This window comes from Prionailurus viverrinus, chromosome B4 (assembly GCF_022837055.1).
Source record: "Prionailurus viverrinus isolate Anna chromosome B4, UM_Priviv_1.0, whole genome shotgun sequence".
Taxonomy (NCBI): domain Eukaryota; kingdom Metazoa; phylum Chordata; class Mammalia; order Carnivora; family Felidae; genus Prionailurus; species Prionailurus viverrinus.
In genome coordinates, this window is record NC_062567.1 from 127,026,880 (window position 1) to 127,052,672 (window position 25,793).

A 25,793-nucleotide genomic window follows, 5' to 3' on the forward strand; every position below is an offset into this window, starting at 1 on the left:
TTCTCAAAACAGATACCTTCCATTTCTGCTGCAAGTTGCATAGGACGGGCGAGACTTAAAAGAACAATGTGAGGAAACCAACCAGAACGCGGAGGGAGCGTCAGGAGTGGGACTCGGTTACAACCTGCTCTCCCTTACTGCTCTCCTTTCAGGGCATGGTGGCTGTGTCCGGCAGTCTGTCAGTGCTTCTGGATTCCATCATCTGTGCGCTTGGCCCCTTGGCGTGTCTGACCACACAACTACCTGAACTGAACGGCTGTCCCAAGCAGGTCTTGGTGAGTTTTCCCTGTTTTCCTTGGCGTTTTTTCAGCCAGACCCCTCAGGAGCCACAGAGGCCCTGCCTTAACGAGCTCGCAGGCTTCCTGGCAGATGGCGCTCCCTCCGTATATTGGCCCAAGAACGTGGTACCGGGTTGCTGAATACATGCTGTGCTTTGCGTGCAATTAGAAAACGTGCCGTTTCCCAAAACAGTCCTTGGGAGAGAAGCATTCTAGCCCCTGAGGGGCCGCACCTCCTGTGTTGCCCATTTGCATTTCTATACACAGAGACGGAAGAGGAGGCTTCTGCCGCTTTTCCACGAGGATTAATGGGAAGAGTCAGCGGAAAAGCTCCTAGGGGAGCAGACAGCACGGTGCCAGCTTCACTCTCTAACTCTCGGTTTCCTTTCTCCTCTCTCTCCTCTGAACAAAGAAACAGGTCTCAGGGAACTAAGGTAAAGTACTGTTGGCTGAACCTCTTCCCTTGTTTTGCAGTCAAACACACTAGACAACATTGCTTACATCATGCCTGGACTGTGACCTCGAGGAGTCCCGGGACAGAGACCTCATCCAACCCCATTGCTGGTTTGTGTATATGTGGATGCGCCAGATCACTGGTCTCCGGGTGTAGGTTTTAAATTTTTATACATATATACATATATATATACACATATATATATAATGTACAATATATACATAGGACTGTAACTACTTTGCTTTTAATAATTTTATGAAATGGCAAAGGTTTAGCCAAGAGGAAACCTTGGCATGAATATGGACTTGGGATTCTTTTTTTCTCCTGTGGTGGATAAATCTGCCTTAAAAATCAATGTAACTTGGGGGCTGGGGGCTTGTTCTGGGTGCCAAGGGCATCTCTTTATGGACAGCTAAAAATGTGATTTTTTTCCAAACTCAGCTGTACCTCCAGACCCATCACTGACCACTTGCCTTACCTGTCTCACAGTCTGAAGTATAATAGGGAAGATTATGGGAAGATGCCAGTTGCCTGAGAGAGTACAAAGCCTTTCAACTTGAAGTGACCTAGGCAGGAGGTGATAAAATCGTTCCCATCTTCCAGTCACTGCAGTGGCTTAGGTGAACTTCATAGGGGGTTCATTCCGTTTCCTGCTCTACCGGTGTCTGTGTCTCAAAATTTATTGTAATCATTGGTACCATTAGCAGCCTCAGTAGGGGCCGAGGAGTTACGTGAGCCCCAGCAGCATGAAACACCTTGGAGAGGGTAAAGCTGTGACTGCACAAGTTGAACATACATTGTGAGCTGACCCAGAATATTCCATCTGCAGAACTAATTGCTGGTATCTTCCATTGGCAGCATTTGCTTAGCCACCGAGTCCTCACAGGTTTTGCTGCTTAGTTGCTTGATGGTTGTGGAAGATGAACTTGGCCCAGCGTGATTCTTGGGTTCATCCAATTGGCTCCCCTGGTGGGCAGATACCCAGTGTTCTGCATTCCACACATAAGTGAATTGCAAAAAAGTACTCGATTCTCATGTAGGTTTATTTATGTGCGCGTGTGAATGTGTGTTTTAATTATGTGTATTTAACTCTTTAAAATCTCTTAGATTTTAATTTATCCTGTAAATTTCTGTATATATAATTTAATAACAAAAGCCTCCACCAGCAACAGCACGTGGAAGACACAGATTTGTCATTTCTTCCCTCCTTCTTTCTTCTGATCTCTACTGAAAACTCCCAAGTCATTTACATTTTAAGGTATCATGCCTCAAAAAGGAATCATTATGTCAGGATTCTAATTCTTTATAATTCAATAATGTCAAGAAAGTAAAATTAAAAGGAATGTTACCATTCCCAGCTGCCCACTTTTCCAAAGAACCAGACTCCTGCTTCCCAGTTCCGAAGAAGACAGTTGAACGCTTGAGGGTTGTTTTCCAACTGGGTGTGAGGTTCCCTGCCAAAACTAAGCTCCGGGGGATCTGCGCTTTCTTCCCCTGGCCGAGGCACAGCACTACAGCATCTAAGTAGATCTTCGAGGACCCTTCAGCCAGCCTGCATCCTACTTAATCCCTTCCCTTCTCCCCACCCGAGGGGTCGCAGGGCTTTGTTTCCTGAAGGTGCTCTAGCTGCTGATTGGCCCTCAGCTCAGAGCCGTGGGGAAGTTTAATTGGGGAGACGGAAGGAAATGGGTGTGTTTGGGAACCAAAATCAAGAAGAGCAGATCTGGGTTTGATTTCTCGTGTCAGACCCTGTGCCACGCCTCATCTGTACCGTGGAAGCTTCCTGTTTGACACAGGGTATCAAGGAGGGGCCTTGAAGACAAGGATTAGTAGGAAAGAAGTCAGTCAGTCCCACCATTGTCATTTGTGCACATGAATGAAATCCTGATGAGGACCTGCTTTTTGTTGGTTTGTTTTCCTTTAAAACCCAACCCTATTGTATTTGTATTTAAATTTGTACACATTTGTATGATAATCTGTACCTTGTGGTATTTGGTACTATTAGAGGAAAAACTTTGGACTCAGACCTTCTTGCAGTTTTTATATCATTGTTTTATTTTGTTTTTTAAATAAATTCTAGTGGTTTGATCCAAATCCCATTACAGTTGTATAAAGAAATAAAATTTTGTACTTATATTATTAAAAATCACATTTTTAATATTTGTAGTCCGGTCTCAGGTTATCTTTTCCCTGTTGCTGAGCAAGTTGCTATGAAATTCTAAAACCTGTCATTTTTCACCTATATTGTACCATGATTTTTTTTTTTTTTTTAAGAAAAATCTCTGTCTGGAATAGAGGCCAAGTTTCTGATCTTAGCCATTTTTCTAACTTACATCTTGCTCTGTCTCTATTAACTTTTACATTGTACAGTCTCTCGTGTTCTCTCCCTTGCAAACTAAAGACCAGTGACTCTGTAAGAGAAGCTCTATTCACTGGTAAATGAAATTGTGTGTACACTACAGTGTTAGTCTAACTCAAGAAAATATCAGTCGTGTATTAAGGGTCACATCTAAATCCTGTGCTTAACCATGATACATTTCATTGCCGTTTCAGTCCTGTCTCGACCTAACGAATGATGTTGGATGGGCCACTTAGTCTTTGTGGGTGTCCAAAGTCCCACCAGTAAAATAGTGTTAAGGTCACTCCTGCCTCCAGGCCTGCGGCCAGCCAGCCTGACATGAATGATTAAAAATACTGTGAACATTTTAATATGTGGAGATTTGACCTCTCTAGGTAAAAATTTCAATGTAAAGACAAGGTGTGACTAGTCCTACTAAATAGTGAAATATTCGGTCAATGGGAAGACTGACCTCTTACGAAGAGACTGCAAGAAAGACACTGAAGGACTCTTAAGGAGTGATTTGCATGTTTTCTCACATTCAGTCCTCCCACAAGCCTTCTGAGTACTCTCCCCTTTTACAAATGAGACCAATGAGGAAAGTACTTCGCCTGAGGTGGTACAGCTAGTAAAGGGCAAGGCCATAGCAGCACACTGGTACAGCTGAACTGGGCCCCAAGCCACTTGCAAAGTTGGATCGTGTATGGAAGGCCTCAGAATCCTTCTCTGTTACCTAGGGTCCTGAGCAAATGGGACTGTACAAAAAGTACCTGAAACTCTTTCATTATTCAGATGTTCTCTCGTCCTGGCTGGCGTTTACTACACAGGCCTCACCTTTCTTGTCGTACTACTGTCTTAACCACTTTGAAGGCAGAGGATCTTGACTTTCATCCAAAAGTACTTGAGGGGCGCCTGGGTGACTCAGTCGGTTAAGCGCCCAATTCTTTGATTTCTGCTCAGGTCATGATCTCGTGGTTCATGAGTTCGAGCCCTGCCTCAGGCTCTCTGCTAACGGTGCAGAGCCTGCTTGGGTTTCTCTCTCTCTGCCCCGCCCACTCGCTCTCTCTCAAAATAAATAAACAATTTAAAAAATAAAAATAACAAAAGTACTTGAAAGATGTAATAGATTACATTACATTTATGCAGTATGTCAGTCTTCGGGGACTTAACCATTTTTACCCACAAGCAGGCGCGTTTGATACCAATATTACTAAAACGTTTAAAAAATTAAAACATATTGTTTACTAAATGAATTTGCTCCTTGCTACCAAACGCTTCTTTTTATTTATTTTTTTTAATGAGCTCTACGCCCAACACGGAGCTTGAATTCAGGACCCGGAGAACAAGAGTCACATGCTCTACTGACTGAGCCAGCCAGGCGCCCCTTAGCAAACACTTTTAAAACATAGTTTTAATCAGTTTTGTACTACGTTTAATGTTTGCCATTTGTATTCCTCTCTGTTGGGCCGACAAATCCACATACTTCTAATTTAAGAGCTATGTAGTATTCTGTTTGCATGGAGTTGATACGATTCCGCTCCCTGTTTTGGAGTATGGGGGCTGTTTCAGCTTTTTTACCGTGAAGGATACAACTTATGGCTGTTTCATTCTTGTCAATAAAGCCCAAGATCTTCTGCCCACAACCGCTTTAAACCAGAGTGGGGCAAGGAGGCAAAAACTTCAGATAAATCACCACCCAACATGGGCGTGTGAAAGGCTGCCAATGGAAGAATCCAAAAATGCTAAATACCATGTATGCGACCAAGCAATATGCTCAAATGAAGAAAAACATGGAAGGTGCCTGGCATGGAAGTCACCTTAAATGTATATCCTGCCCTTTATGGTCCAAATACCAAAGGTATTTGATCTAAGGTAGATTGGTTTAAATTTTAATGTTTTAGTCACTGTACTAGACAACAATGGTGAGCAAAGTGGTGACATAGTATCCCAGCCCCTCACAGAGTAGAGGGGAAGGGCATTTGTGAATAGGTCTCCTGGGCATTATTAAAACACTTCAAAGCACAGCAGCACATGACTTCCATAAAGTTTTTATACTGTACAGTAAAGATGTTCAGCCACTGTGTCTGCACAAACAGGTTAACGTAAGGAAGTGATTAAGTCCTAATTTAGGTCTTTCATCATCCCATATCGGTACAATCCATTTACTAGCCTTCCCAATTTAAAAATCACAAACACAGTGATCAATTAAATATTAAAGCACCCTGCAGTAGCCCAAACTACCAAAGCTGTGGTTATCGTGTCTTTTGGAGCGCATGTGATGAGAAGAAAAAACCAATAGATCAGATCTGATCTAATGCGTAAGAGCAGTATCTAAAACATGGTACACAGGAGGGTTGAAAAGAGAATCTTAGAACGAGGAAAGGCCTTTGAAATGCTTAAAATTTTTAACTTGGGGTCCACTGCTGTGTTTCAGGGACCCCAGAAACTCCCTGAAGTTAAATTGTATCTCTGTATTTTTGCTGCATAAAGGCTTGTGGTTTTCTTCAAATTCTCAAAAGAGCCTGTGACCTACAACAAAGTTTATACAGTCCTTGATCTAATTCTAGCATCCAGCAAAAATGAAAGCTCGCTGTTTGAATCACAGAGTAAATCAATGGCAGAAATGGGTCCCAGGCTCCTCTTGTGAGTACATCTGGGTGCATTCTGCCACTCTGGGCTCTAGCCCGTTCCTCGCTACAATTCATGGAGTTGGTTCTGTGTCAAGGGATCGCAATCCCCTGGTGCTGGCCTCCAATGTGAGGTAAGCGAATGCGGACTGCAAGCAAGGTGCATCTTGCAACAGGGAGGCCCTGACATCAGATAGGAGGAGCTCTGCCAGGGCGGAGAGACAACAGGCCAGAGATGCTGTCAACCCCAGCGTTGGGGGCGTAGTCATAGTGAGGTCCTAACAGCGAAGTCACTAGAGTGAGAACTGGTCCGAGCTTGCAGTGTAACCTTACCCAAGTCATTTCCCTGCTCCGAGACCTTGCTTGACAAGCGTAGAGCTTTAGGTCACACCTTTAAAAGGCATTGGGGGCGTGGCCGGCACAGGCCACACAAAGCCTCCTCATTTGCCCCAACCCTACGTCGTGCGTGACGTCCACAGGCGCCAGGAGAGCTGCAATGTGGTCGTCGCCCTCCGCCTCGGGGAGCCCGACCCTCCACGTCAGGGGCGGGGCCTGTGTCCCACGCTCTACTCCCTACGCCCCGCCTCCACGGGCGCCTCCTCGCGGACCGTCGGGCGCGTCACGTGACGAGTCGGCGGCGCTGGCGGTTGCTGTCAGCTGATTCCCCCGGTTGGTGGCTGGGGCAGCCGCGGCGATGGACTTTCTCCTGGGGAACCCGTTCAGCTCTCCGGTGGGACAGCGCATCGGTGAGTCCCCGGAGCCCCGCCGCAGAGCCCTCAGCACGGCCTGGGTCCCCCCCGGGCGCTTCCAGGTCCCAAGTCACCCTCCGGAGGGACGCTGGGAGGGGAACGAGGCTGGCGTGTCTTTCCCGGACCTGTCCCCGCCCAGTCTCCCGCCCACCTTGATTGACAAAAGCCGTGGTCTATCGGAAAGCCTCGGCTTGTGATGGATGCCTACGGCAGCCAATAGCTAGAGAGAGAGGGCGGGTCCGGGCGGCCGCGGCTCAGCCAATGTGAGGCTGATGGGGTCCCGAATCCCGGGAGAAAGTTTTGGGGGTTGAAGGGTCTGTGTGGTTTTGCAGTCCTTGAGCCCCTCGCCTGTCTCCCTCATCGCTCCCCTACCCCGGGTCGCGCCGCCTGGGCTCTTGCCGTCTCTTTCCTGGCTCGCCCGACTCTCCGGACACGGATACCGGAGAAGGGTTAGAAGTCCATTCTCCCAGGATCAGGAGACTGGGGCTTGGCGTCTGGGCTAGCAACTTGCGGGGACGCGGCCAGGCAGCCCTGCTGCGCCCGGGGCCCGGCCAGACGCTGGCGAACCCGCGAGACCAGCAGCAAGGCGACCGCACAGTCACAGACTCCCCGAGCTGGAAGCGATCTCAGGAGCCACCAGATTCCGCCTCCCTCATTTCTCAGTACTCGGCTGGGCCGGGCACCCTGGCCGGAGGCACAGGCTTACTCAGCCCAGGTCTCCTGACTCTCCTGCGCCCTGTTGACGAGAGACTGACTTACTAGCTCCGTGACGTTGCCTCCCGTTTCCTCGCCTGTGATTAGGGGTGTATAAATGGTCCCTGCTTCTGTGAGGTTGTTGTGAAGGCTAAACTCGTTAATAATTGTAAAGTACTTAGAACCGTGCCTGGCATATGGCCACTGCTATATAAAAGGACGTGGTGATATTTATCATCCTTGTTACTGAGATACCACCAAGTGAGGGTGGGGAATCCCTGGAAATGGCTGGTTCCGTAGGTACTTCTTGCTCCCAATACTGGGAGGAACCCCAGGCCGTGGCCCAAACAGCTAACACTTCTCCAGGGACTGTCTGGATGTGCCTTCTTGCATCAGGAAACTGGCCAGTACTGTGAAACGTCTTCCTTCATCTTCTTGATGGTCTTTAGCATGAAGTCTAGTCTGGGAAAATTGGATCTTTTAGACAAGCTTTCCATACTGGCTGTCCTGGAAGCCAAACCTCACTAAGTCCGTCAACCCGGCTCAGCAGTATAATAGGCGCCATGGCGGTGTGTGGCTCTTCTGAGGTTTTGTAATCAAATTTCTCCCAAGAGGAGGCTGGCGGTCCGGGATTTATTTATACACCAGAGAGCTCCTGGACCAGAGAGAGGAAGCTGTCCTCCCAGGAACACCCTCCCTGCTCCCTGCCACCCACACCTCCCAATGAGTCATTGTTCTGGAGCTGAAAAGCTCTCCTCTCATCTTAATTTCTCCAGCAACAGATACCACCACTTTCATCACATGCCAAGTTTGAGACTTCCTACCTAAAAAAAAGTCGGAGGGGCGCCTGGGTGGCTCAGTCGGTTGAGCATCTGACTTCAGCTCAGGTCATGATCTTGCGGTTTGTGAGTTCGAGCCCCACCTAGGCCTCTGTGCTGACAGCTCGGGAGACTGGAGGCTGCTTCCGACTCTCTGTCCCCCTCTCTCTCTGCCCCTCCCCTGTTCATGCTCTGTCTCTGTCTCTGTCTCTCTCTTTCTTTCTCTGTCAAAAATAAAAATTTTAATAAATAAATAAATAAAAACAAAAAAAGTCTGACCTTCAAAGTTGGCCACATTTTCCTGAAGCTTTCTAGAAAAGCTCACCTGGGCTCTGGCCCTTAGCTGGTCAAAGAAAGCCTGTGGCAAGAAATACTCTGTCCAAAGAGAATACTACAAACTCATAATATCTTGGAACCAGAACCAAATTTGGCTACTGGAAGAAGGGTCCTTACCCTGGCCACCTTCTAACTCAAGGTTCTCATCAGGATTCCCTGGAAGACTTATTAAAGACAGATGGTTGGGGGCGCCTGGGTGGCTCAGTCGGTCAAGCGTCTGACTTCGGCTCAGGTCATGATCTCGCGGTTTGTGAGTTCGAGCCCCACGTCGGGCTCTGTGGTGACAGCTCAGAGCCTGGAGCCTGCTTCGGATTCTGTGTCTCCCTCTCTCTCTTCCCCCCGCCCTCAAAAATAAACAAACATTGAAGAAAAAAAAAAAAAAGACAGGTGGCTGGGCTCCATCCCAGAGTCTCTGACTCTGTAGGTCTGGGGTGAGCCGAAGGCTATGCAGTTCTAACAAATTCCCAGGTGACACTGATGCCACTGGATTGGAAACCACATATTGAAAAGCTCCATTCTAGCCCATCTCCTTCATTTTCCACAGAAGGAGACAGAGGCCAGAGAGAAGGTGGAGACTGACTCACCCAGGCTCCCAGAGAGTTGGTAGTGAAGCTATGATGAGCTCCCCAGAACCAGTGAAACTTGAACCAAAGCTGCGGAGGCTCTAAAAGTGGAATGAAATGAAGGCTAGCTGCCATTTGAGTAGATGCCTTTAGTCTTCCAGAGGTTTCTTGTAGGTGAAGAGATGAAAGGTACTGCTGATTGGCTGGGATTATCGATGACCTAGGGTTTCTGGAAACTGCAGGAGTAAAATAATGTCAAGGCTGCTGACTCCGCCCCCTTGTGGCAAGAGAAGCCCCGTAGAATCGTGGCATCGGCATCCCTGAGCGCAGTGAGCTCCAGGGGTGCTCGTCAGGGGTGAGGGTCAATCAGCTCATCCACCCGCACACCCACCCGCACACCCTTGTACTTGCTGCCTCCTCTGCCTGGAATGCCTGCTCCAGCCTGCATCCTTCAAAGCTCAGCCATTGTCACCTCCTCCCTGAGGCCCTCCCTGAGCCCTGCAGATCCAGCCATTGCTTTTGTGTTCTCGCATCACCCTCGCTCCTCAGGCTTCTTCGCTCTCGGCCTTGGGGCTCTGAGCCTCCACTTTCTCCTGGGTAGGACGGTAGCTACAACAGCATCCACCTGTCTGGGTGGTCACGAGAGTGAAGCGAGACACTCCCCGGGAGTCGTGTGTGCGGGAAACATCAGAAATCATCAGCCCTTGCTGTCCTCATCATTGTTTCTATTATTTCCACCATTGCACACTAATAGACCCCTGTCCCGTTCTGTTAGTAGCTGTACATGTGCATCTCCCCAGCTAGACTAGGCTTCCTGAGAGCGGGGACTGTACCTCACTTGTCGGGACCCTCGGCACCTGGCATGGTCCCTGGCCCATCGTAGGAGGGAAGAAAAAAAAGGAAGGTAACATTTGGTGAGGAGCAAATACCATGTGTCGGGGACCATGCTAGTATCCTGGTTATTAATATTCACAGCGACCCTACAAGGTTTTGCTATTTTTTCTAGTTTTACCAAAAGTAAGTGTGAAGCAGCGTATCATTTCCCAAGGTTTCACAGCTAATCAGGGTGGGGATCCAGACCCAGGTTTCTCTGGCTGAGAGCCCACGTCCTCCCCTGGGCCCTCACCCCACTGTATCTGGCTGACCAGTGCTTATTTGGAACTTACACTGTCCACCCCTCCAGGATCCACGGTTCATTGCTCTACTCACAGATTAGCCTGGCTGGTTATGATGTACGTGTGAGTCTGTACATTTGCAGGTCCCTCAGCCTTATATCTTTCAGTGGGAGAGCTTCCCAAGGGCAGCAGCTGTGGCTAAAGGATCCCAGATACTTAGCACTGGGCGGTGTTGACACAGCCCTCTCCTACCAAGGATTTCAAAACCCTTTCCAGAATCCTCTGCGGACAGATCTTAGGGGTTGTCTTATAGACGGAACGTCAGAAGGCAACCCAAGAAGCCCATTGTCCATTTCTGACTGTCATCTTACCCCTGGCACACTGAGTCGGAGACCCAACTGCTCAGAAAGCAAGCTGCAGACAGCAGACGCCGTGAATGTGGGCTGTCCCTGAGGACCAGCCCCCCGTAGTCGGGGTGGAGGTGCCGGTAACTGGATATGACGTGGGAGCTCAGAGCCTGCGGCCGATCCCCGCGGTGGATGGGAGAGGGGGAGAAGTCAGGCAGAGCTGCCTTGGAGCCACAAAGGCCAAGCCAGGGGAGCTACAGGAAGGAATCGTAGAGGAGAGACTCCAAGTGTTAGTTAGTAGAGAGGACACTTGAAGCCCCCCGGAGTGCCATTTTGGGAGTGAGGAACTGGGAACCGAACTGGCCACCCAAGCGATGTTGTCGAGGGAACAGCAAGCCTGGACGCAGGAGACCTGGGCCCAGCTCCTCGCTACGTCACGTTCCCTCTCCGCTGCCCGTGGCATGTCTGCGATGCACTGCCGTCCTCCCTCTGCTTCCCAGAGCACTGCTGAGGAACAGCGGAGGTCACACGTGGGGGCAGGGAAGGCTGGACACCAGAGGGAAGAAAGGAGCTGACGGACGGCCTCAAGAGAGTGATGGATCGGCTCCGCGGGCCCAGAGGGCAGAGAGTAAGGACGTCAGCCGAGCCGAGCTCAGTGGCAGCACATGCGGCCCTGACACCTTGCACAGGTGTCGCTTGCTCCCCACCGCTGGAGGGGTGAAGGCAGAGGCCGCAGGGGAGGGAGGCTATAAGGAGGATTCCCCACACTGGCCACCAGGGTAGATTAGGGCAGGATTTGCAGACTTTCTGGAAGGGGCTAGAAAGTAAATATTTCCACTTTTGTGGGCTGTGGCCCGCATTACAGCGGCTCATCTCTGCCATTGTAGCATAAAAGCAGCATAGACCATGTGTAGGTGAATGGACCAAACGGTGTTCCAATCAGACTTTGTTTATGGGCTCCAAAACGTAAATTTCACGTACTTTTCACATGTCATGAAAGAGTATTCTTCTTTGGATTTGTTTTCAACCATTTAAAAACGTGCAAACCGTTCTTAGCTTGTGGGCCACGCGAAAGCAGACTGAACAGGCACGTGGGTTCATCGTTTGCTGACCTCTGGGTCGGACCAGCTGGCCAGAGGCAGAATGATGGAAGGCAGTGTTCTTCAGGGTGGAATCCCAGAGAACCCCATGTGTCAGATGCCTAAGGATGCTCCAGCCCTGGGCCTCCCAGGGCAGAATCCCTACGACTTCCCCCCATTGTGCCTTGGGGAGCCCTCAGGTCTTAAAGCTCTTGTTCCCTGATGTGGAAATGCTAGCTTGGGGCCCAAGTCTCTGTCTTAAGCGTAACAGGGAATGATGTCTAGAAAGGACCTTGTGCCAAATGGCTGTGGCACATGCCATAAGGCATCCAGGTTGAGCTCTCGAATCCCACCAGATGGTCTGAGTCCTGGTTCAGCCTCCGCTGGCTTTGTTACCTGGGGCAAGTTACATAACCTCTCTGTTGTTGAATTTCACATCTGTCAGATAAGGACAGTGATAGCACGTGTATCAGTTGGGGTTGCTGTTTTGGGAAGCCCTCAGCCCAGTGCCTGCCAGAGAGGAAGCGTCCAGAGCTGTTAGCCTCGGTGGTTTTTTACCGGTGTCATCATCGTCGCTGGGGCATAGTCTAAGTGAGTGACAGAGCTAAGGAGCTCTGGCTCCAGTGCAGCCTCTGTGTTGGTCTTGGTGTCACCAGGCAATGAGCAGTCACTGGCTGGTGGCAGCCACATTCATAGGTCAGGTTGCAGGCTGTGGGGTAGATCTGATTCTTCCTTGGGAACTAAAGCCTTCGCCTGACCCTACGGATAGAAGCGGTGAATAGGTTTTGTTCCCTCACTGAGCTCAAAGAAATAAGAGTAAAGTGCCGGATTTCCGCTCTTCTGGTTTTAGAAGAAAAAAAAAAAAAAAAAGACACACACACACACACACACACACACACAAAACCCTCAGTGTCTTCTAATTAGCTTGGGGCTGTCACCCCATAGAGAAACAGAGAATCGGGACAAGTTAACTCTTTACCTCCTTACCAAGAAGGTCTCTGTCAAGGCTGGCATTCTGCAGACTTCTGTCCTTCATGTGCCACCTTCTTGATTTCTATCCACCCTGTGCCGCCTCTCCCTTTACTTTCATAGTATTTTCTTTTTATTGGCTCGCCATTTTTAGTATGACCTCATCCTGTGTGATTACATTCATGAAATCATGAAGTAATTCATGTTTGTTTTTCTCTCCTTCGTTGAAGTTAATGTGCATCTCTCAACATGTCTTTAAGTTTGTCCGTGAACCCACCTGATGTGACCCTGCGTAGCACCTTCCGGTGACTCCAGTGACAGCAGTATGGGGTCAGAGCTTGGATCTTGCATCAGAAGATCTGGGTGCATGTGCCAGCTCTGCCCCTTCCTGGCACTTCCTGTGTCCCCCGGGCAAGTGACGGAGCCTCTGGGGGACGCCTGCCTCCATGAACATGGCAAAGGCCACTGAAAAGTGCTGTGGAGAACCAAACTGCCGTGTAAGATTCATAGAGAACTGGGCTTTGTTCCTGATGGGGAAGGTAGAGGAGGGAAGGGGAGAGCCCGGGGTGAGAGGGACAGGAGGAGAGAACAGAACCCACCAGACTGTGTGAGGCTGAGCCCAGCAGCATTTAAGAACAGACAGAGGTGTCCCCTGTTCGACTGGAACTTGTTTGCATTGAGGCAGTAAAAACCGGGTGGTTAACTTTATGTATCAACTTGACTGGGCCATGGTGTCCAGATATTTGGTCAAACATTATCTTAGGGGCTCCTGGGAGGCTCAGTCAGTTGAGCGTCTGACTTTAGCTCAGCTCATGATCTTGCGGTTCGTGAGTTTGAGCCCCGCATCAGGCTCTGTGCTGACAGTGTGGAGCCTGCTTTGGATCCTCTGTCCCCCTCTCTCTCTGCCCCTCCCCTGCATGTTCTCTCTCTCTCTCTCTCTCTGTCTCAAAAATAAGTATACCCTTAAAAAACATTACTAAAAAAAATTATTCTAGATGTTTCTGTGAAGGTATTTTTTAAATGAGATGGGTAGACTTTGAGTAAAGCAGGTTATTCTCCATAGTGTGGGTGGGCCTCGTCTAATTAAGTTATGGTTTCAGTAGAAGACTGGCCTCTCGGACGAGGGAATTCGCCAGCAGACAGACTCTGGACTCGAGCCGCATCCGTTCCCTAGGTCTCCTGCCTGCTGGCCTGCCCACATTCACATGAGCCAATCCAGTAAAATAAATTTCTCTCAACGGATAGAGAGAGGTGAGAGAAGGAGAGGGACCAAGGGAGGGGGGAGGGCGGGATCAGCAGCATCTTCTGTACTCACAAGGGGGAAGGAAGAGCATGTCACAGGCACTTTGGCCAGCCGCGTCACCTCTCTGCTTTCACAGCCTTGCTCCCCCTTACCCGGACAGTTTTACCAAACCCTCCTTCATGTAGCTGAAATTTTCTTCAGTTAGGTACTATAATTGGTTATATCAACTTTAAAATTGTGGGTTGCAGAAGTCATGCCCCCACTGTAAGGTATTTTTGAGTTCCTCTATGGCCTGTGGTTACAGGATGGCGGGGGGAGAGGCAGCCAGAGTTTTGAGTAAGGATGGCTCAGCGACTTAGGAAACTGGTGGAACTTTCCACGCTGGGTCCTCAGAGACTTGCTCATCTGGAACACAGGCCTCAAGACAGTTTGCTGGCTGGGGGAGAAAATGGCTTCAGCGTGTATGGGATTTAAAAATCTATTTTGTGGACTGCTTGAAATTTTCAAACATTTAATTGGGGGGTTGATATTTTTGTAGTGGAAAACGTTCGTTTTTGTGATTGCTGTGTGCTAAGTAAGATAAAAGCAATGGAAATGCATTCTCTCATTTGCTCCTCACACAGCCCTGGAAGCTGAATGTCCTCTTTATCCCTCTTTATGCAGGGGAGAAACTAAGGCACAGAGAGTTTCAAGAAAATTCATTCAGGATGGGACACCTGCCTGGCTCGTTCAGTGGGGCATGCAACTCTTGATCTTGGGGTTGTGAGTTCAAGCCTCACATTACATACATACATACATACATACATACATACATACATAGGAAAGAAGGAAGGAGGATTTTTATTTATTTATTTTGAGAGAGAGAGAGAGAGAGAGAGAGAGCGCGCTGGAGTGTGCACACGAGTGGGGGAGGGGCAGAGAGGGGGTGGGAGAGAGAGAATCCCAAGCAGGCTTTGTGAGGTCAACACAGAGCCTGACTCGGGGCTTGAACTCACAAACCGTGAGATCATGATCTGAGCTGAAATGAGATACTTAACCGACTGAGCCATCCAGACTCCTGGAAAAAATAAAAATTTTTTTTTAACCAATTCATCCAGGGTCACATAGCTAATGAGTGCTCAAGTCAGGACTTGATGTGGGATTTGTCTGTGTCCAGATCCCACGCTCCTAACTTCTTCACCTCACTGCTCCCCCTTAGAACTGAAAGGAGTGTGCTGGGTTTCCTCTCGAGTGAAAAATACCCAGATGCATCTGGAATGATTTTGTTTGTAATGGTTCTTCCTACAGTTTCCCACCCGCACCCGTTAGCGTATTGTTTCATCCTTGTGCATGTCCCCACGTGGCAGGAAGTGCAGGTGGAGGTGCCACCACTGCCCTGCCTCTCTTGGGGGGCAGGGGGCAGGGAGAGGGGGGACGGGAGAAGCTTCCAGAGCCGCCCGACATTCAACCTGTGTCTCCGGCCAGAACTGGGTCACATGGCCACTTCTAGCGGCAGGGGAGACCAGAAGAGCTAAGTTCTGTGGCCAGTGGAGAGTGAGCGCCTTTGACAAGGACAAATTCTGCAGCAGTCGGCTTCACGAGGTGGAGTTAATAAGTGTCTACTGACGTCATCGCAGAGCGCATTAACACACATATAGGCTCCGGCGCGGCCAGGTGGGTGAGTTCCCACGCTGCCTTTCCAGAAGGAGTGCCCAGCTGGCCCGCGCCCCAAGAAGATCAATCAGAATGGCGGAGGCTCTAGAGATCACGTCCAGAGCAGCCACAGGAATTGAGGGTTAGTGTGGAGGACAGATTAAGGGGGGGACATGGTACTTTCTAAAAATATTCAAAGGACTGCCAAGTGGGAGGAAGATTACCTGCACAACAGCTACCAAGGGATCAATAGAGGACAAAGGATGGGAGTATTTCAAGTATTACAGGGGCCCCTGGGCGGCTCAGTCGGTTAAGCGTCTGACTTCAGCTCAGGCCATGACCTCCCAGTTCGTGGGTTCGAGACCTGCCTTGGGCTCTGGGCTGACAGCTCAGAGCCTGGAGCCTGCTTCAGATTCTGTATAACCCCCTCCCTTCCTCTGCCCCTCCCCCACTCACCCTCTGCCTCTCTCTGTCTCTGTCTCTCTCTCTCTCTCTCAAAAATAAATAAACATTAGGGGCGCCTGGGTGGCGCAGTCGGTTAAGCGTCCGACTTCGGCCAGGTCACGATCTCGCGGTCCGTGAGTTCAAGCCCCGTGTCAGGCTCTGGGCTGACGGCTCAGAGCCTGGAGCCTGTTTCCGATTCTGTGTCTCCCTCTCTCTCTGCCCCTCCCTGTTCATGCTCTGTCTCTCTCTGTCCCAAAAATAAATAAAAACGTTGAAAAAAAAAATAAAAAAAAAATAAATAAACATTAAAAAATTTTTTTGGGGTGGGGGGCGCCTGGGTGGCTCAGTCAGTTAAGCATCTGACTTCGGCTCAGGTCATGATCTCACAGTTCGTGCGTTCAAGCCCCGTGTCGGGCTCTGTGCTGACAGCTCAGGGCCTGGAGCCTGCTTGGGAATCTGTGTCTCCCTCTCTCTCTGTGCCTCCCCTGCTCACGCTCTGTCTCTCTCTCTCTCTCTCTCTCAAAAATAAACAAACATTAAAAAAAAAAAAAAAAAGATTAAAAAAATTTTTTTTTTTAATTTAAGTGTTACAGAGGTTTATTGTCCTGGTAGGTATGACCTCATCCTTCATTCAGTTAGTTACTCAGCAAACACGCACCCCGCAGGTTTATCGGGGGGCCAGGTCCCATCTGATGTATGAATTTCTGAGCTGTGTAATCTCCACCCAGGAGCTCACAACCTAATGGGAGAGACAGACAGCCGCTCACAGCCTACTGGGAGAGGCAGACAGAAACAAAGAAATCAATTCCGTAGAGTTATTTTTTTTTTTTTAATTTTTTCAATGTTTTTTTATTTTATTTTTGGGACAGAGAGAGACAGAGCATGAACGGGGGAGGGGCAGAGAGAGAGGGAGACACAGAATCGGAAACAGGCTCCAGGCTCCGAGCCATCAGCCCAGAGCCCGACGCGGGGCTCGAACTCACGGACCGCAAGATCGAGACCTGGCAGAAGTCGGACGCTTAACCGACTGCGCCACCCAGGCGCCCCCGTAGAGTTATTTTAACAGCCCTGCTGAGCAGAACTTGTAGCTGCGGCCTGTGTGAAATGCTGCTGGCCCGTGAGGGAAGGAACAGGTCCTCTAGGGGGTCAGGGCAGGCTCCGCGTGGTGACCTGACTTTGATCTGGGCGTAGGAGCAAGATTTAGGGTGGGCAGGAGGGCAGGAGTACAAGCAGGCCCCGCCGGGGCACAGTCAGAAGGCCAGGGCCGTCTCCACCCTGAGCCCTGCCCACCAAGCCCCGGGAAGCCTGGGAGTTCCAGTTCCACAGCCTTGTTTGATCTGAAGTTGCGGGGTTGGTTTGATCAACAATTTTTTTCTTTAATGTTTATTCTATTTCTGAGAGACGGAGAGAGACAGTGTGAGCAGGGGAGGGGCAGAGAGAGGGAGACACAGAATCGGAAGCGGGCTCCAGGCTCCGAGCCGTCAGCCCAGAGCCTGACACGGGGCTCGAACTCACGGACCGCGAGATCGTGACCCGAGCCGAAGCTCACTTAAGCAATGGAGCCACCCAGGCGACCCAACAAATGTCTTTAAACACCCAGGCTTTTTGTCCTGAGCTTGTCACCTCCTGGGCCCAAGCTGCAGGTACCCCATTCCCAGGAGAGAGAAAGGAAGAAGAGGGAGGAAGGGTTTTCTCCTCCCTGAGCTGTGTCTCTGTGTCCCAGAAAGGACGTCTCCCCCGCCACTGCCCAGCAGACACCGCTCTTCTCCCCGGAAACCAAAACAAGGCCACTTGCCCACTTCTGGAGCAGGTGCTGCAGAGGGGAGCAGGGTGGCCGCTCTGGGCAGGGAAGGGAGGAATGGCTGCCGGGTGGGTCCTGGTGTAGGCCGGTGCCAACTTTGAGGGTGGCAGAGCTCGCCTCTCCCCTCCAGTTGCCTCACTGCCCCTGGGACTTTCTCCCTCCCTCGGGCCACTTCTCCCCGGTGCCTGAGAGTCACCCTCCAACCCCTCTTCTGTCTTCTTCCCGACATCCTCGATGACTCATCGTTGATGAGTTCATTCAGCAAGGCCAATGCCGTTCCTCTCCCAAGAACCTCCCTTTCCACCTGCCCAGCCCGGCGCCTTGTGCTCTGGGCTCCGCTCAGACGGCACCTCCTCGCTGACACCTTCCCTGTTCCCTCTGCGGGTGCTCACTGCCCCCCTCCCCGTCTCCTGGCTCTCACAGCACCCTGAACTGGCCTCAGCCATGCCACCCTGCTCTGAAAATGTTTGCCCACCTGTCATCCCTGACCACTTATGCCACCCTGCTCTGAAAATGTTTGCCCACCTGTCATCCCTGACCACTTTAGGACCTCCTGAAGGGCAGGGATTCTGTCCTTTGCCTTTGCCTCTTGAGCACCTGCCACAGGACTGGACAGATAATAGCCACTCAGAGAATGTCGTGGAGGGCAGAGAGGTGAACGCAAGGGAGATGGTGGGAAGCAGGTGCACAGAAAGCAATTGTGGGGCAGGATAACGGGCACTAGGCAGGGGGTGGAGGCAGAGGGCCGGTAGGGAGGGAGCGAGGAGGCGGACAGAGGGCGGGTATTACCTACAGCAAATTTCGAACATCGTATCTCTTCTCTCATGAATATTTCAGTACGTCTGTAACAGGTAAGGAATAGGATTCTTACTTAAAAACAAACAAGCTGCAGCCCCAGTACCATTATACACTTGAAAAAAAAGGATACAAATGGAGAGACAGTAAACACTGAAAGGAAGTCCCCAAAAGGATCTCTGGTTCCTTTGAGTGACGTGAGTGGGTGGTGTTTCTACCGGAGAGCTGGCGTTCTGTAAATGTGATCTAAAAGGAAGGTGGCTGTGCACGGCCTTGCTGGGGTGAGGGCCTCAAAAGAAGGCCTGTGGGGGCCACTCGGAGCTGACAGGCTGTGTCATTGTTGTTTTTCTCACGGTCCGCCGACTTGCGTTGGATCCTTCTCCCCTGGGCCTGGACCATGGCCTGAGACAGAACCAGGTCTGCGGGTCGTCACCGGCCTTGAAGACCATCCTCACTGCTCACAAGCCGCACTTTGTTGAATCGAAGACACTGTGGGGTGTGCGAAAAGAAAAAAATGCCAGCCGAGCGCTGGCAGGTCTTTATTTGTAAGAGCCACCCCAATATCAGAGGGGTTCAAAGTGGGAAGGGGGAGGGGAGCTCACAGAGAAACACAGTGTGCGACATCGGGGCAGGTGGGGCGGGGACTCAGCCTTGAACCGGAGTGGTGAGGCAGTCTGGGGGCTGTCGGCCTTGGACAAACACTCAACAAGCCTCTCCTCTCTGTCCCACTGGAGGGTAGACCCCGGCGAGAGAGAGAGAGAGAGAGAGAAAGAGGGAGAGGGATAGGTCCCCAAGAGCTCTGGGTCCACCCTAGTTGGGTAGAGATGTCCTTGAATAGCCAAGCAACATGAGATACACAGTGGGTTTAGACCCCACACAGGCCCAGCTCTGCGTCCCTGCTCCCCCACTTCTGGGCGTTGGACCTCAGCTGCCCCCATGCATGGTAGGGACCGTGGGGAGGTGACCCGAGAGGAGGTACACTGAGCAGGTTACACAGGCTCAGTGAATGCCAGTCATTTTGTCACTGTTCTTCATGATGTTACCGTCACAGTGCAGGATGACCATACAGGTCACAGTGACACAGTCCCCTCAGTTGGCAAATACACTGAGGAGCTGTCACCAGGGTAGGGCCTTAAAAGACGAGCAGGGATCAGCCGGTCCGTTTCCTCCTCTCTGCCGGCACATCCAGATCTCACACCGTGTCCTATCTCAGTGCCCAGTCTTTTCTGTCATGCCACTCTCACCTTTGTGAGGGCCATTGTGGCCTCCCACTGGACCGTCAACTTGCTGTGGGCAGGACCTGGTTGGTTTTGCTCACCAGAATCTCTCCCAGCACCCGGATGGCAACAAGCAATGAGTACGTTCAAGAGGCACATAGGTCGTGGTTAAGAGTATGGATGCGGTAGGGGCGCCTGGGTGGCTCAGTCGGTTGAGCGTCCGACTTTGGCTCAGGTCACGATCTTACAGTCTCACAGTCTGTGGGTTCGAGCCCCGCATCAGGCTCTGTGCTGACAGCTCGGAGCCTGGAGCCTGCTTCCGATTCTGTGTCTCCAGCTATCTCTGCCTCTCCCCCACTTGTGCTAGCTCTCACCCTCTCTCTCTCTTTCTCTCTGTCTCTCAAAAATAAGTAAGTGTAAAAAAAAATTTAAAGAGTAAGGATGCAGTAACCAGATCTCTCTGAGTCTGAACCTCTGCTCTGCAATGTGGAAGCTGTGTGACCATGGGCAAGACACTGACCTCTCTGTGCTCCTCAGTTTATTCATCCTCTGTCTTAAGGATTATGGTGAGAGGTTCGTGTGAAGGCCCGAGTCCCATGATTGGTGCTTACTGAGCATCCAGTGAGCATGCTGGTGGTGATGGTTGTCATCGTCCTCTGTGACCCAGATGCGTGACCGAATGGTAGAAAGGCATGCCAGGCAGAAGCCCAGGGGCATGCAAGAACAAGGCCCCAGCAGGAGCAGAACACAGCCAGTCTTGGCTGAGGTCAGTCCCATATGTCCCTCTCGGCCCCTGAAGACTTCAGGATTTTGACCCTCAGGCAACTGAGGGCAGTTGGAAGGGTGGGGGGGGGGGGGGAGGGGAGGCGGGGGGGGGGGGGATCCTGGATAATTTTCAGACAGAAGAAGGTACTGATTGGATTTGTGTTTGAAGAGAAGAGGGTGGAGGTGATGGTCTAGGCCTCAGAGAGGTGACAGGGCCTGAATGAGAGCTGATAATGGAGCCGGGGGCAACTCGCAGATGTGTTGAGTAGTGGGAATTCCCAGATGTAGTGGCCGGCCGTTGGAATGTACAGGGTGGTGAGGAGAAGACTCTAGGCTGCTCCCCCACCCCCAGGGCTGACTTTGGCAGCAGGTGGTCCTGGCCATGATTCCACCGAGCACCCGCAGACGCGGACTTCTCCAAAAGCAGTGGAAGGAGCCAAGAAGGCGACTGTCTTCCAGCTGTTTGGGGTCCCCCCAAGAAAGAGCAGGCAGGGAGCAGGGGCGGGGAGCTGGCGTGTCTTCGGTGGCCACTCTTGCCCGCTCTCAGCCCAGGTCACAGTCATGGTACTTAATGAGTCATGACTCATTACTGCTCTTACCTGATATCGTGCACGCATTGTCTGGCTACAGAGTCTCAGTGTGAGGCAGGCAGCCTTATCTCGGTTTCCCAGAGGAGAAAGCAGACCGGAGAGGGCCTGCCGTCCCCAAGTTAGGACACGAAGCTAGACTCGCCGCACTCCAAGGCCTGTGCCACTGCCCAGCCTGACTCTGCCTGCCACCCGCCAGGCAGACTCTCCGGAGCCTTCCCGGAAGGTGGCGTCTGCACCAGGCATGACGCGGGGAGAGGGGACAGGCACACATGGGCCCAGCGGTCCACGGCCACGGGACTGCTGGCCCCCGACGGCAGACAGGGAGGCTGGCAGGGCCTGGCGTCCTCGGGAGCTGGGACAAGAGCAGAACAGCTCCCGGGACCTTTGACGACTGCCACCCACAGCCCAGAGGCCGGCGAGCATTCTCCTAGAACCCGTAACCACTGTCAGTGTTCGTACTCCCCCTTCCTGAAATAGCAAGCTGAGCCACTTCTGTGGTCAAAAAGCAAAAACAAAACAAATATCCCCAGGTTCCTGTGGGTTTCCATTTCTGCCCTTGATGGAGTACGCCTGCCACCCCGGAAAGTCTCACTGAGGATGTGTGAAAACCCCCCCGGTCGGGCCATCTGCTCCCCAGCTTGCGGGGAGGTGGCCGCGAGGCCCCAGGCTAGGCCCATCCTGCTCTGGACACACCTGTCTCCTACTGAGTTTGCCCGGGTGGACCTCAAACCTCCTCCCCTCCCTCCTCCTCCTCCTTCCTCCTCTTCCTCCCCCTGTTGAGGCTGACTGAAACCCCAGCCCCCCAGAAGACTCCAGCGTCCGCCTGGCTCTGGCCGCTGCTGGCATCGGGACTGGAGAGCTGTGCTCGGGGGGCCTCAGACCCGTGCTCTGGCTCCTGTACCCCCCGATTCCCTGGCCTCGCACTTCCTCCGGCTTCTGAGCGCCCCGCCACCCCTTAACGGCCACTTGCTTGTCCAAGATGACCTTGATCCCTTCTAAAACCGCGCTGCCCCTCCCCCAGAAGAGAGGCGCCCCTCATGTTCAGGCGTCCCCCGGGGGGCCTAGTTGAGGCAGCCCTGACAGGCCTGCTGGTGGAGCGAGGGATGGGGAGGAGGGGGCAGGGGGGCGCTTCCGGGAAGGCTGAGCTCCCCGGCCCCTGGTGACCACTGTGTGACCTCCCGGCACCTCAGTGTCCTCATCAGTTAGACGAGGGCAGTGACACACACGTCACAGGCTTGGGAGGATTCAGCTGCCTGCTTTGTGTAAACAGCTAACGGCACTTGGTGTGTCAGGGGCTGTAACTGGAGAGGGTTGTTGCCGAGGAAGGGCACGCAGGCCAGGTTGAGGGCTGGGGAGCCTTGGAGTCTTTGGGGCACAGGATGGACACGGTCCCTTCCAGGTTTCAGAAAGCTCACTCTGAGGCAGGAAGGGCATGGGGTGGGGGAGGGGTGGGGGAGGGGTGGGGGAGGGGTGGGTGGGGGAGCCAGGCAGGAGGGGCCGGGGCAGTGGCCTGTCAGGCAGAGGCAGAGGGCAAGGTGACAGGGGCTCAGGTAGGACAGAGAATCCAGAGCTGGAGTTGGCAGAACACTGTGACCAGAGTCAGAGATGACTCGTCCTCTGGCCCGTGTGGCTGGGGACCGCTGAGGTGCGGTTTCTGGACGCTTAGCACACTAGTGTGTTTAGCCACTGCCCACCCCCCCCCCGCCAAACCCTCCAGAGTAGAGCCTGGCTTCCTCCGCTCAGCTCTCTTTAGCAAGCGTATGAGTCCCCAAGGGCGGGGAGTGTGCCACAAAGAAGCCACACTCGGACTTCATTGTGGGACAAATGAGCCCACCCTTCAACACTTTGAAAGGAAGCCGTCCTCACGCCCCCAGCCCTGTCCCCACAGCCATAGCCCGGGGAGAAAAACACCCCGTCCCGCTGCCGTCCCGCTGCCATGTCCCTACCCTGATGCCCCTGCTGCCTGGCTTGTGTCCCGAGCAGCTACCCCAGCGTCCATCTGGCCACAGGACTCAAGGCGGGACCCGGGATGGAACTGAGGTCAGGCCAATTTCGAAACCAACGTCATGAAAGCCACAGTTATAGGCTGACTGCCAGCCCAGCCCAGGCATTGTCCTGCAGGGTGGGCCTGCCTGCCTGGCCAGAAGAGGGCCCTGCCCGGTCACAGGGCCGGGGCTCAGAGTGCGCCTCAGCCCCTTTGGGCACCGGGGGGCGGGGGCCACATCTGTCTGGTCCACTGTTGTGTCCATCCCCAGTGCCTGGCACATGACTATGCAGCCTGTGAAGGGTCACTTGGCCCCCCCTGGGCCTCAGCTCTGTGTGAACAGAGAGAGTGAGCCTGCTGTTCAGGACTGCGGAACAGTCGCTGGGATCACGAGCTGCACGCACCCGGTCCCTTGGGTGCTGTTGGTGTGACAGGTGCCCTATGACCCTGTGCTCTCAGGTGCCCGGTGCCGGCAGGGGCCAGGCCTGGAGCCAGAGGAAAGGGCTGTGACAGAGGGGGACGTGGGATAGTGCCCAGGGTCAGAACACCAAGGGTCTTACTCCCTAACCTTAAAACGTCAACCGGTCCTGTCTTGGCCCACAGCCCTACCTAGGGTACGACACTTGCCAAAACGGGGTGATTTGTGTGATCAAACACTGGCCCGAAAAAGCAGGGGACCAGACTGTCTCTGTGCACTGTGTTGGAGCTTATTTAAGACCTGGGCTGCATGGATGGATTCTAGAAGGGTACAGAGGGGAGTGACCTTGGCTCTGGTAAGCCCTCAGAGTCCGCACAACCTCAGCTAGGTAGAAGTGATGGTTGCACAGCATTGTGGAGACAGGAAACGGCTGATTTTATGTTATGCAGTCTTCACCTCAATTTAAAAATAAAAGAACTGGGGGTACCTGGGTGGCTTAGTGGGTTGAGCTCTTGATTGCAGCTTTGGTCATGATCCCAGGGTCATGGGATCAAGCATGGAGCTTACTTAAGATTCTCTCTCTCTCTCGGGGCATTTGGGTGGCTCAGTCGGTTAAGCATCTGACTTCAGCTCAGGGCATGGTCTCACAGTTCGTGAGTTCGAGCCCTACATCCGCCTGTCTGCTGTCAGCACAGAGCCGGCTTCGGATCCTCTGTCCCTCTCTCTCTCTCTGCCCCTCCCCTGCTCGCTCTCTCTCTCTCTCTCTAAAAAATAAACATTAAAAAAAAGAAAGAAAGAAAATTAGGGGTGCCTGGAGTGGCTCAGTCGGTTAAGCATCCAACTTCAGGTCAGATCATGACCTGGCAGTTTGTGGGTTCGAGCCCCGCATCGGACTCTGTGCTGACAGCTCAGAGCCTGGAACCTACTTCAGATTCTGTGTCTCCCTCTCTCTCTGCCCCTCCCCCACTCACTCTCCATCTCTCTCTCTCTCTCTCAAAAATAAACGTTTTAAGAAATTATACTAAAAAAGTCATACATTTTTTAAGAAAATTAAAAAAAAAATTCTCTGTCCCTCTCTCCCCCCCCTCTCTCTCTCTCTAAAAATAAAATAAACCTTAAAAAAATAAAAATAAAAAATAACAGAACTGCTACCACTTACTGAGCACCTGTTCTGTGGCAAGAACCGTACAGATGCCCTGTTTGAGTTATCACTACTCCTTTGGGCAGCTCTGTGGGGTGGCTGGCATCCACCCAGCCTTCAGACAGAAACCGGCTCAGAGGGGAAGGCCAGGCCGCCTGTTCGTAATGGGAGTCGAGATTTAAACTACCCTGGGTCCTTTGCTTCATAGGTTAAGAATGTCTCTGGGAGGTGCACCCCGGTGGCTCAGTCGGTTAAGCACCCGACTTCCGCTCGGGTCACGATCTCATGGTTCGTGGGTTCAAGCTCCCCGTCGGGCTCTGTGCCAACAGCATGGAGCCTGCTTGGGATTCTGTTTGTCTCCCTCTCTGTGCTGCCCCCCGCCCCCGCCCCGTCTCCCTCTCCCTCTCTCTCAAAATAAGTAAGCTTTAAAAAAAAAAATTCTCTGGGAGGTTTGAGAGGAAACTGGTTCCCAGTAGGGCCACTGGGAAGTGGGGCTGGGGCCGGGGAGGCAGGTAGATTTACTCCGTGTTGTGTGCTTCTTGGGAACCTTTTACGTTTTGAACCACGTGAATGGTCAAAAGATACCAACTCAAAAGATAATAGAAAGTCAAGAAGGAGCATTTTATTTGCGAAAATAAAACACTGCCTCCATAGTTTCATGTCAGAAACCAGCCCGCCGGATTGCTGTCCCCACTCATCCGGTTGGTAGACTGAGCCTCGAGGCCTCCTCGGTGATCAAAGGACGGTGACGCTCCTGGCCTCACGTGGCTGCTGTAAGAATTAAGTGACATCACAAAAGGACAAATACTGTATGAGACCACTTAAATGACGTGTTAGGTCGTCGGGATCGTAAGGACAGTGCAGTGGCGGCCAGGGGCTGCTGGAGGGGAAATGGGGAGTTAGAGTTTCAGATTTGCAGGATGGAAAGGGTGGTGGGGCCCGCCGTACCACATCGCGAGTGTATTTGATGCTGCTGAACTATACGCTTAAAAACGGTTAAGATGGCAAATGTTATGTGTATTTTAACACATTTTTAAAACGAAAAAATAATACAGGGCGCCTGAGCAGCTCAATCGGTTAAGCAGCCAACTCTTGGTTTCGGCTCAGGTCATGATCTCATCGTTTGTGGGCTCAAGCCCCGCGTTGGACTCTGCACTGACAGCGCAGAGCCTGCTTGGGATTCTCTCTCTCTCTCTCTCTCTCTCTCTCTCTTTCTCTCTCTCTCTCTCTCTTTCTCTCTCTGCCTCCCCCCCCCCATGACTCACTCTCAAAATAAATAAATAAAACTTAAAAAAAAAAAAGACTATAAAATGCAGCCAAAAACCAAAACAATTAAATGACAAAACAGAACAAGGTAGGTAACAGTTTGCACGCCACTTGGTCCTTCTTGAGGCCCC

At 51.9% G+C, this 25,793-nt stretch overlaps 2 protein-coding genes across 12 annotated transcripts in view; both read left to right on the forward strand.

The window, feature by feature from the left end:
- Window positions 1–2,985, forward strand: part of HMGXB4 (HMG-box containing 4) — a 30,378-nt gene extending 27,393 nt beyond the window's left edge. For 2 of the 6 annotated variants that reach the window (XM_047866627.1, XM_047866631.1), the window contains exon 9: window positions 153–2,984. In XM_047866627.1, coding sequence (XP_047722583.1) covers window positions 153–419 — 267 coding nt within the window. In that variant the 3' untranslated portion in view covers window positions 420–2,984. Of the gene's footprint in view, window positions 1–152 lie in introns of all 6 variants that reach the window. The other 4 variants (XR_007153939.1, XM_047866628.1, XM_047866630.1 and 1 more) reach the window with 4 other exon arrangements.
- A 3,224-nt stretch (window positions 2,986–6,209) lies between these two features.
- TOM1 (target of myb1 membrane trafficking protein) overlaps window positions 6,210–25,793 on the forward strand; it is a 43,399-nt gene continuing 23,815 nt past the window's right edge. Inside the window, exons 1-2 of one of the 6 annotated variants that reach the window (XM_047867028.1) lie at window positions 12,643–12,863; window positions 13,467–13,617. In XM_047867028.1, the coding sequence (XP_047722984.1) occupies window positions 13,572–13,617 (46 nt within the window). In that variant the 5' untranslated portion in view covers window positions 12,643–12,863; window positions 13,467–13,571. Of the gene's footprint in view, window positions 6,444–12,642; window positions 12,864–13,466; window positions 13,618–25,308; window positions 25,392–25,793 lie in introns of those variants that run through there. The other 5 variants (XM_047867031.1, XM_047867027.1, XM_047867030.1 and 2 more) reach the window with 5 other exon arrangements.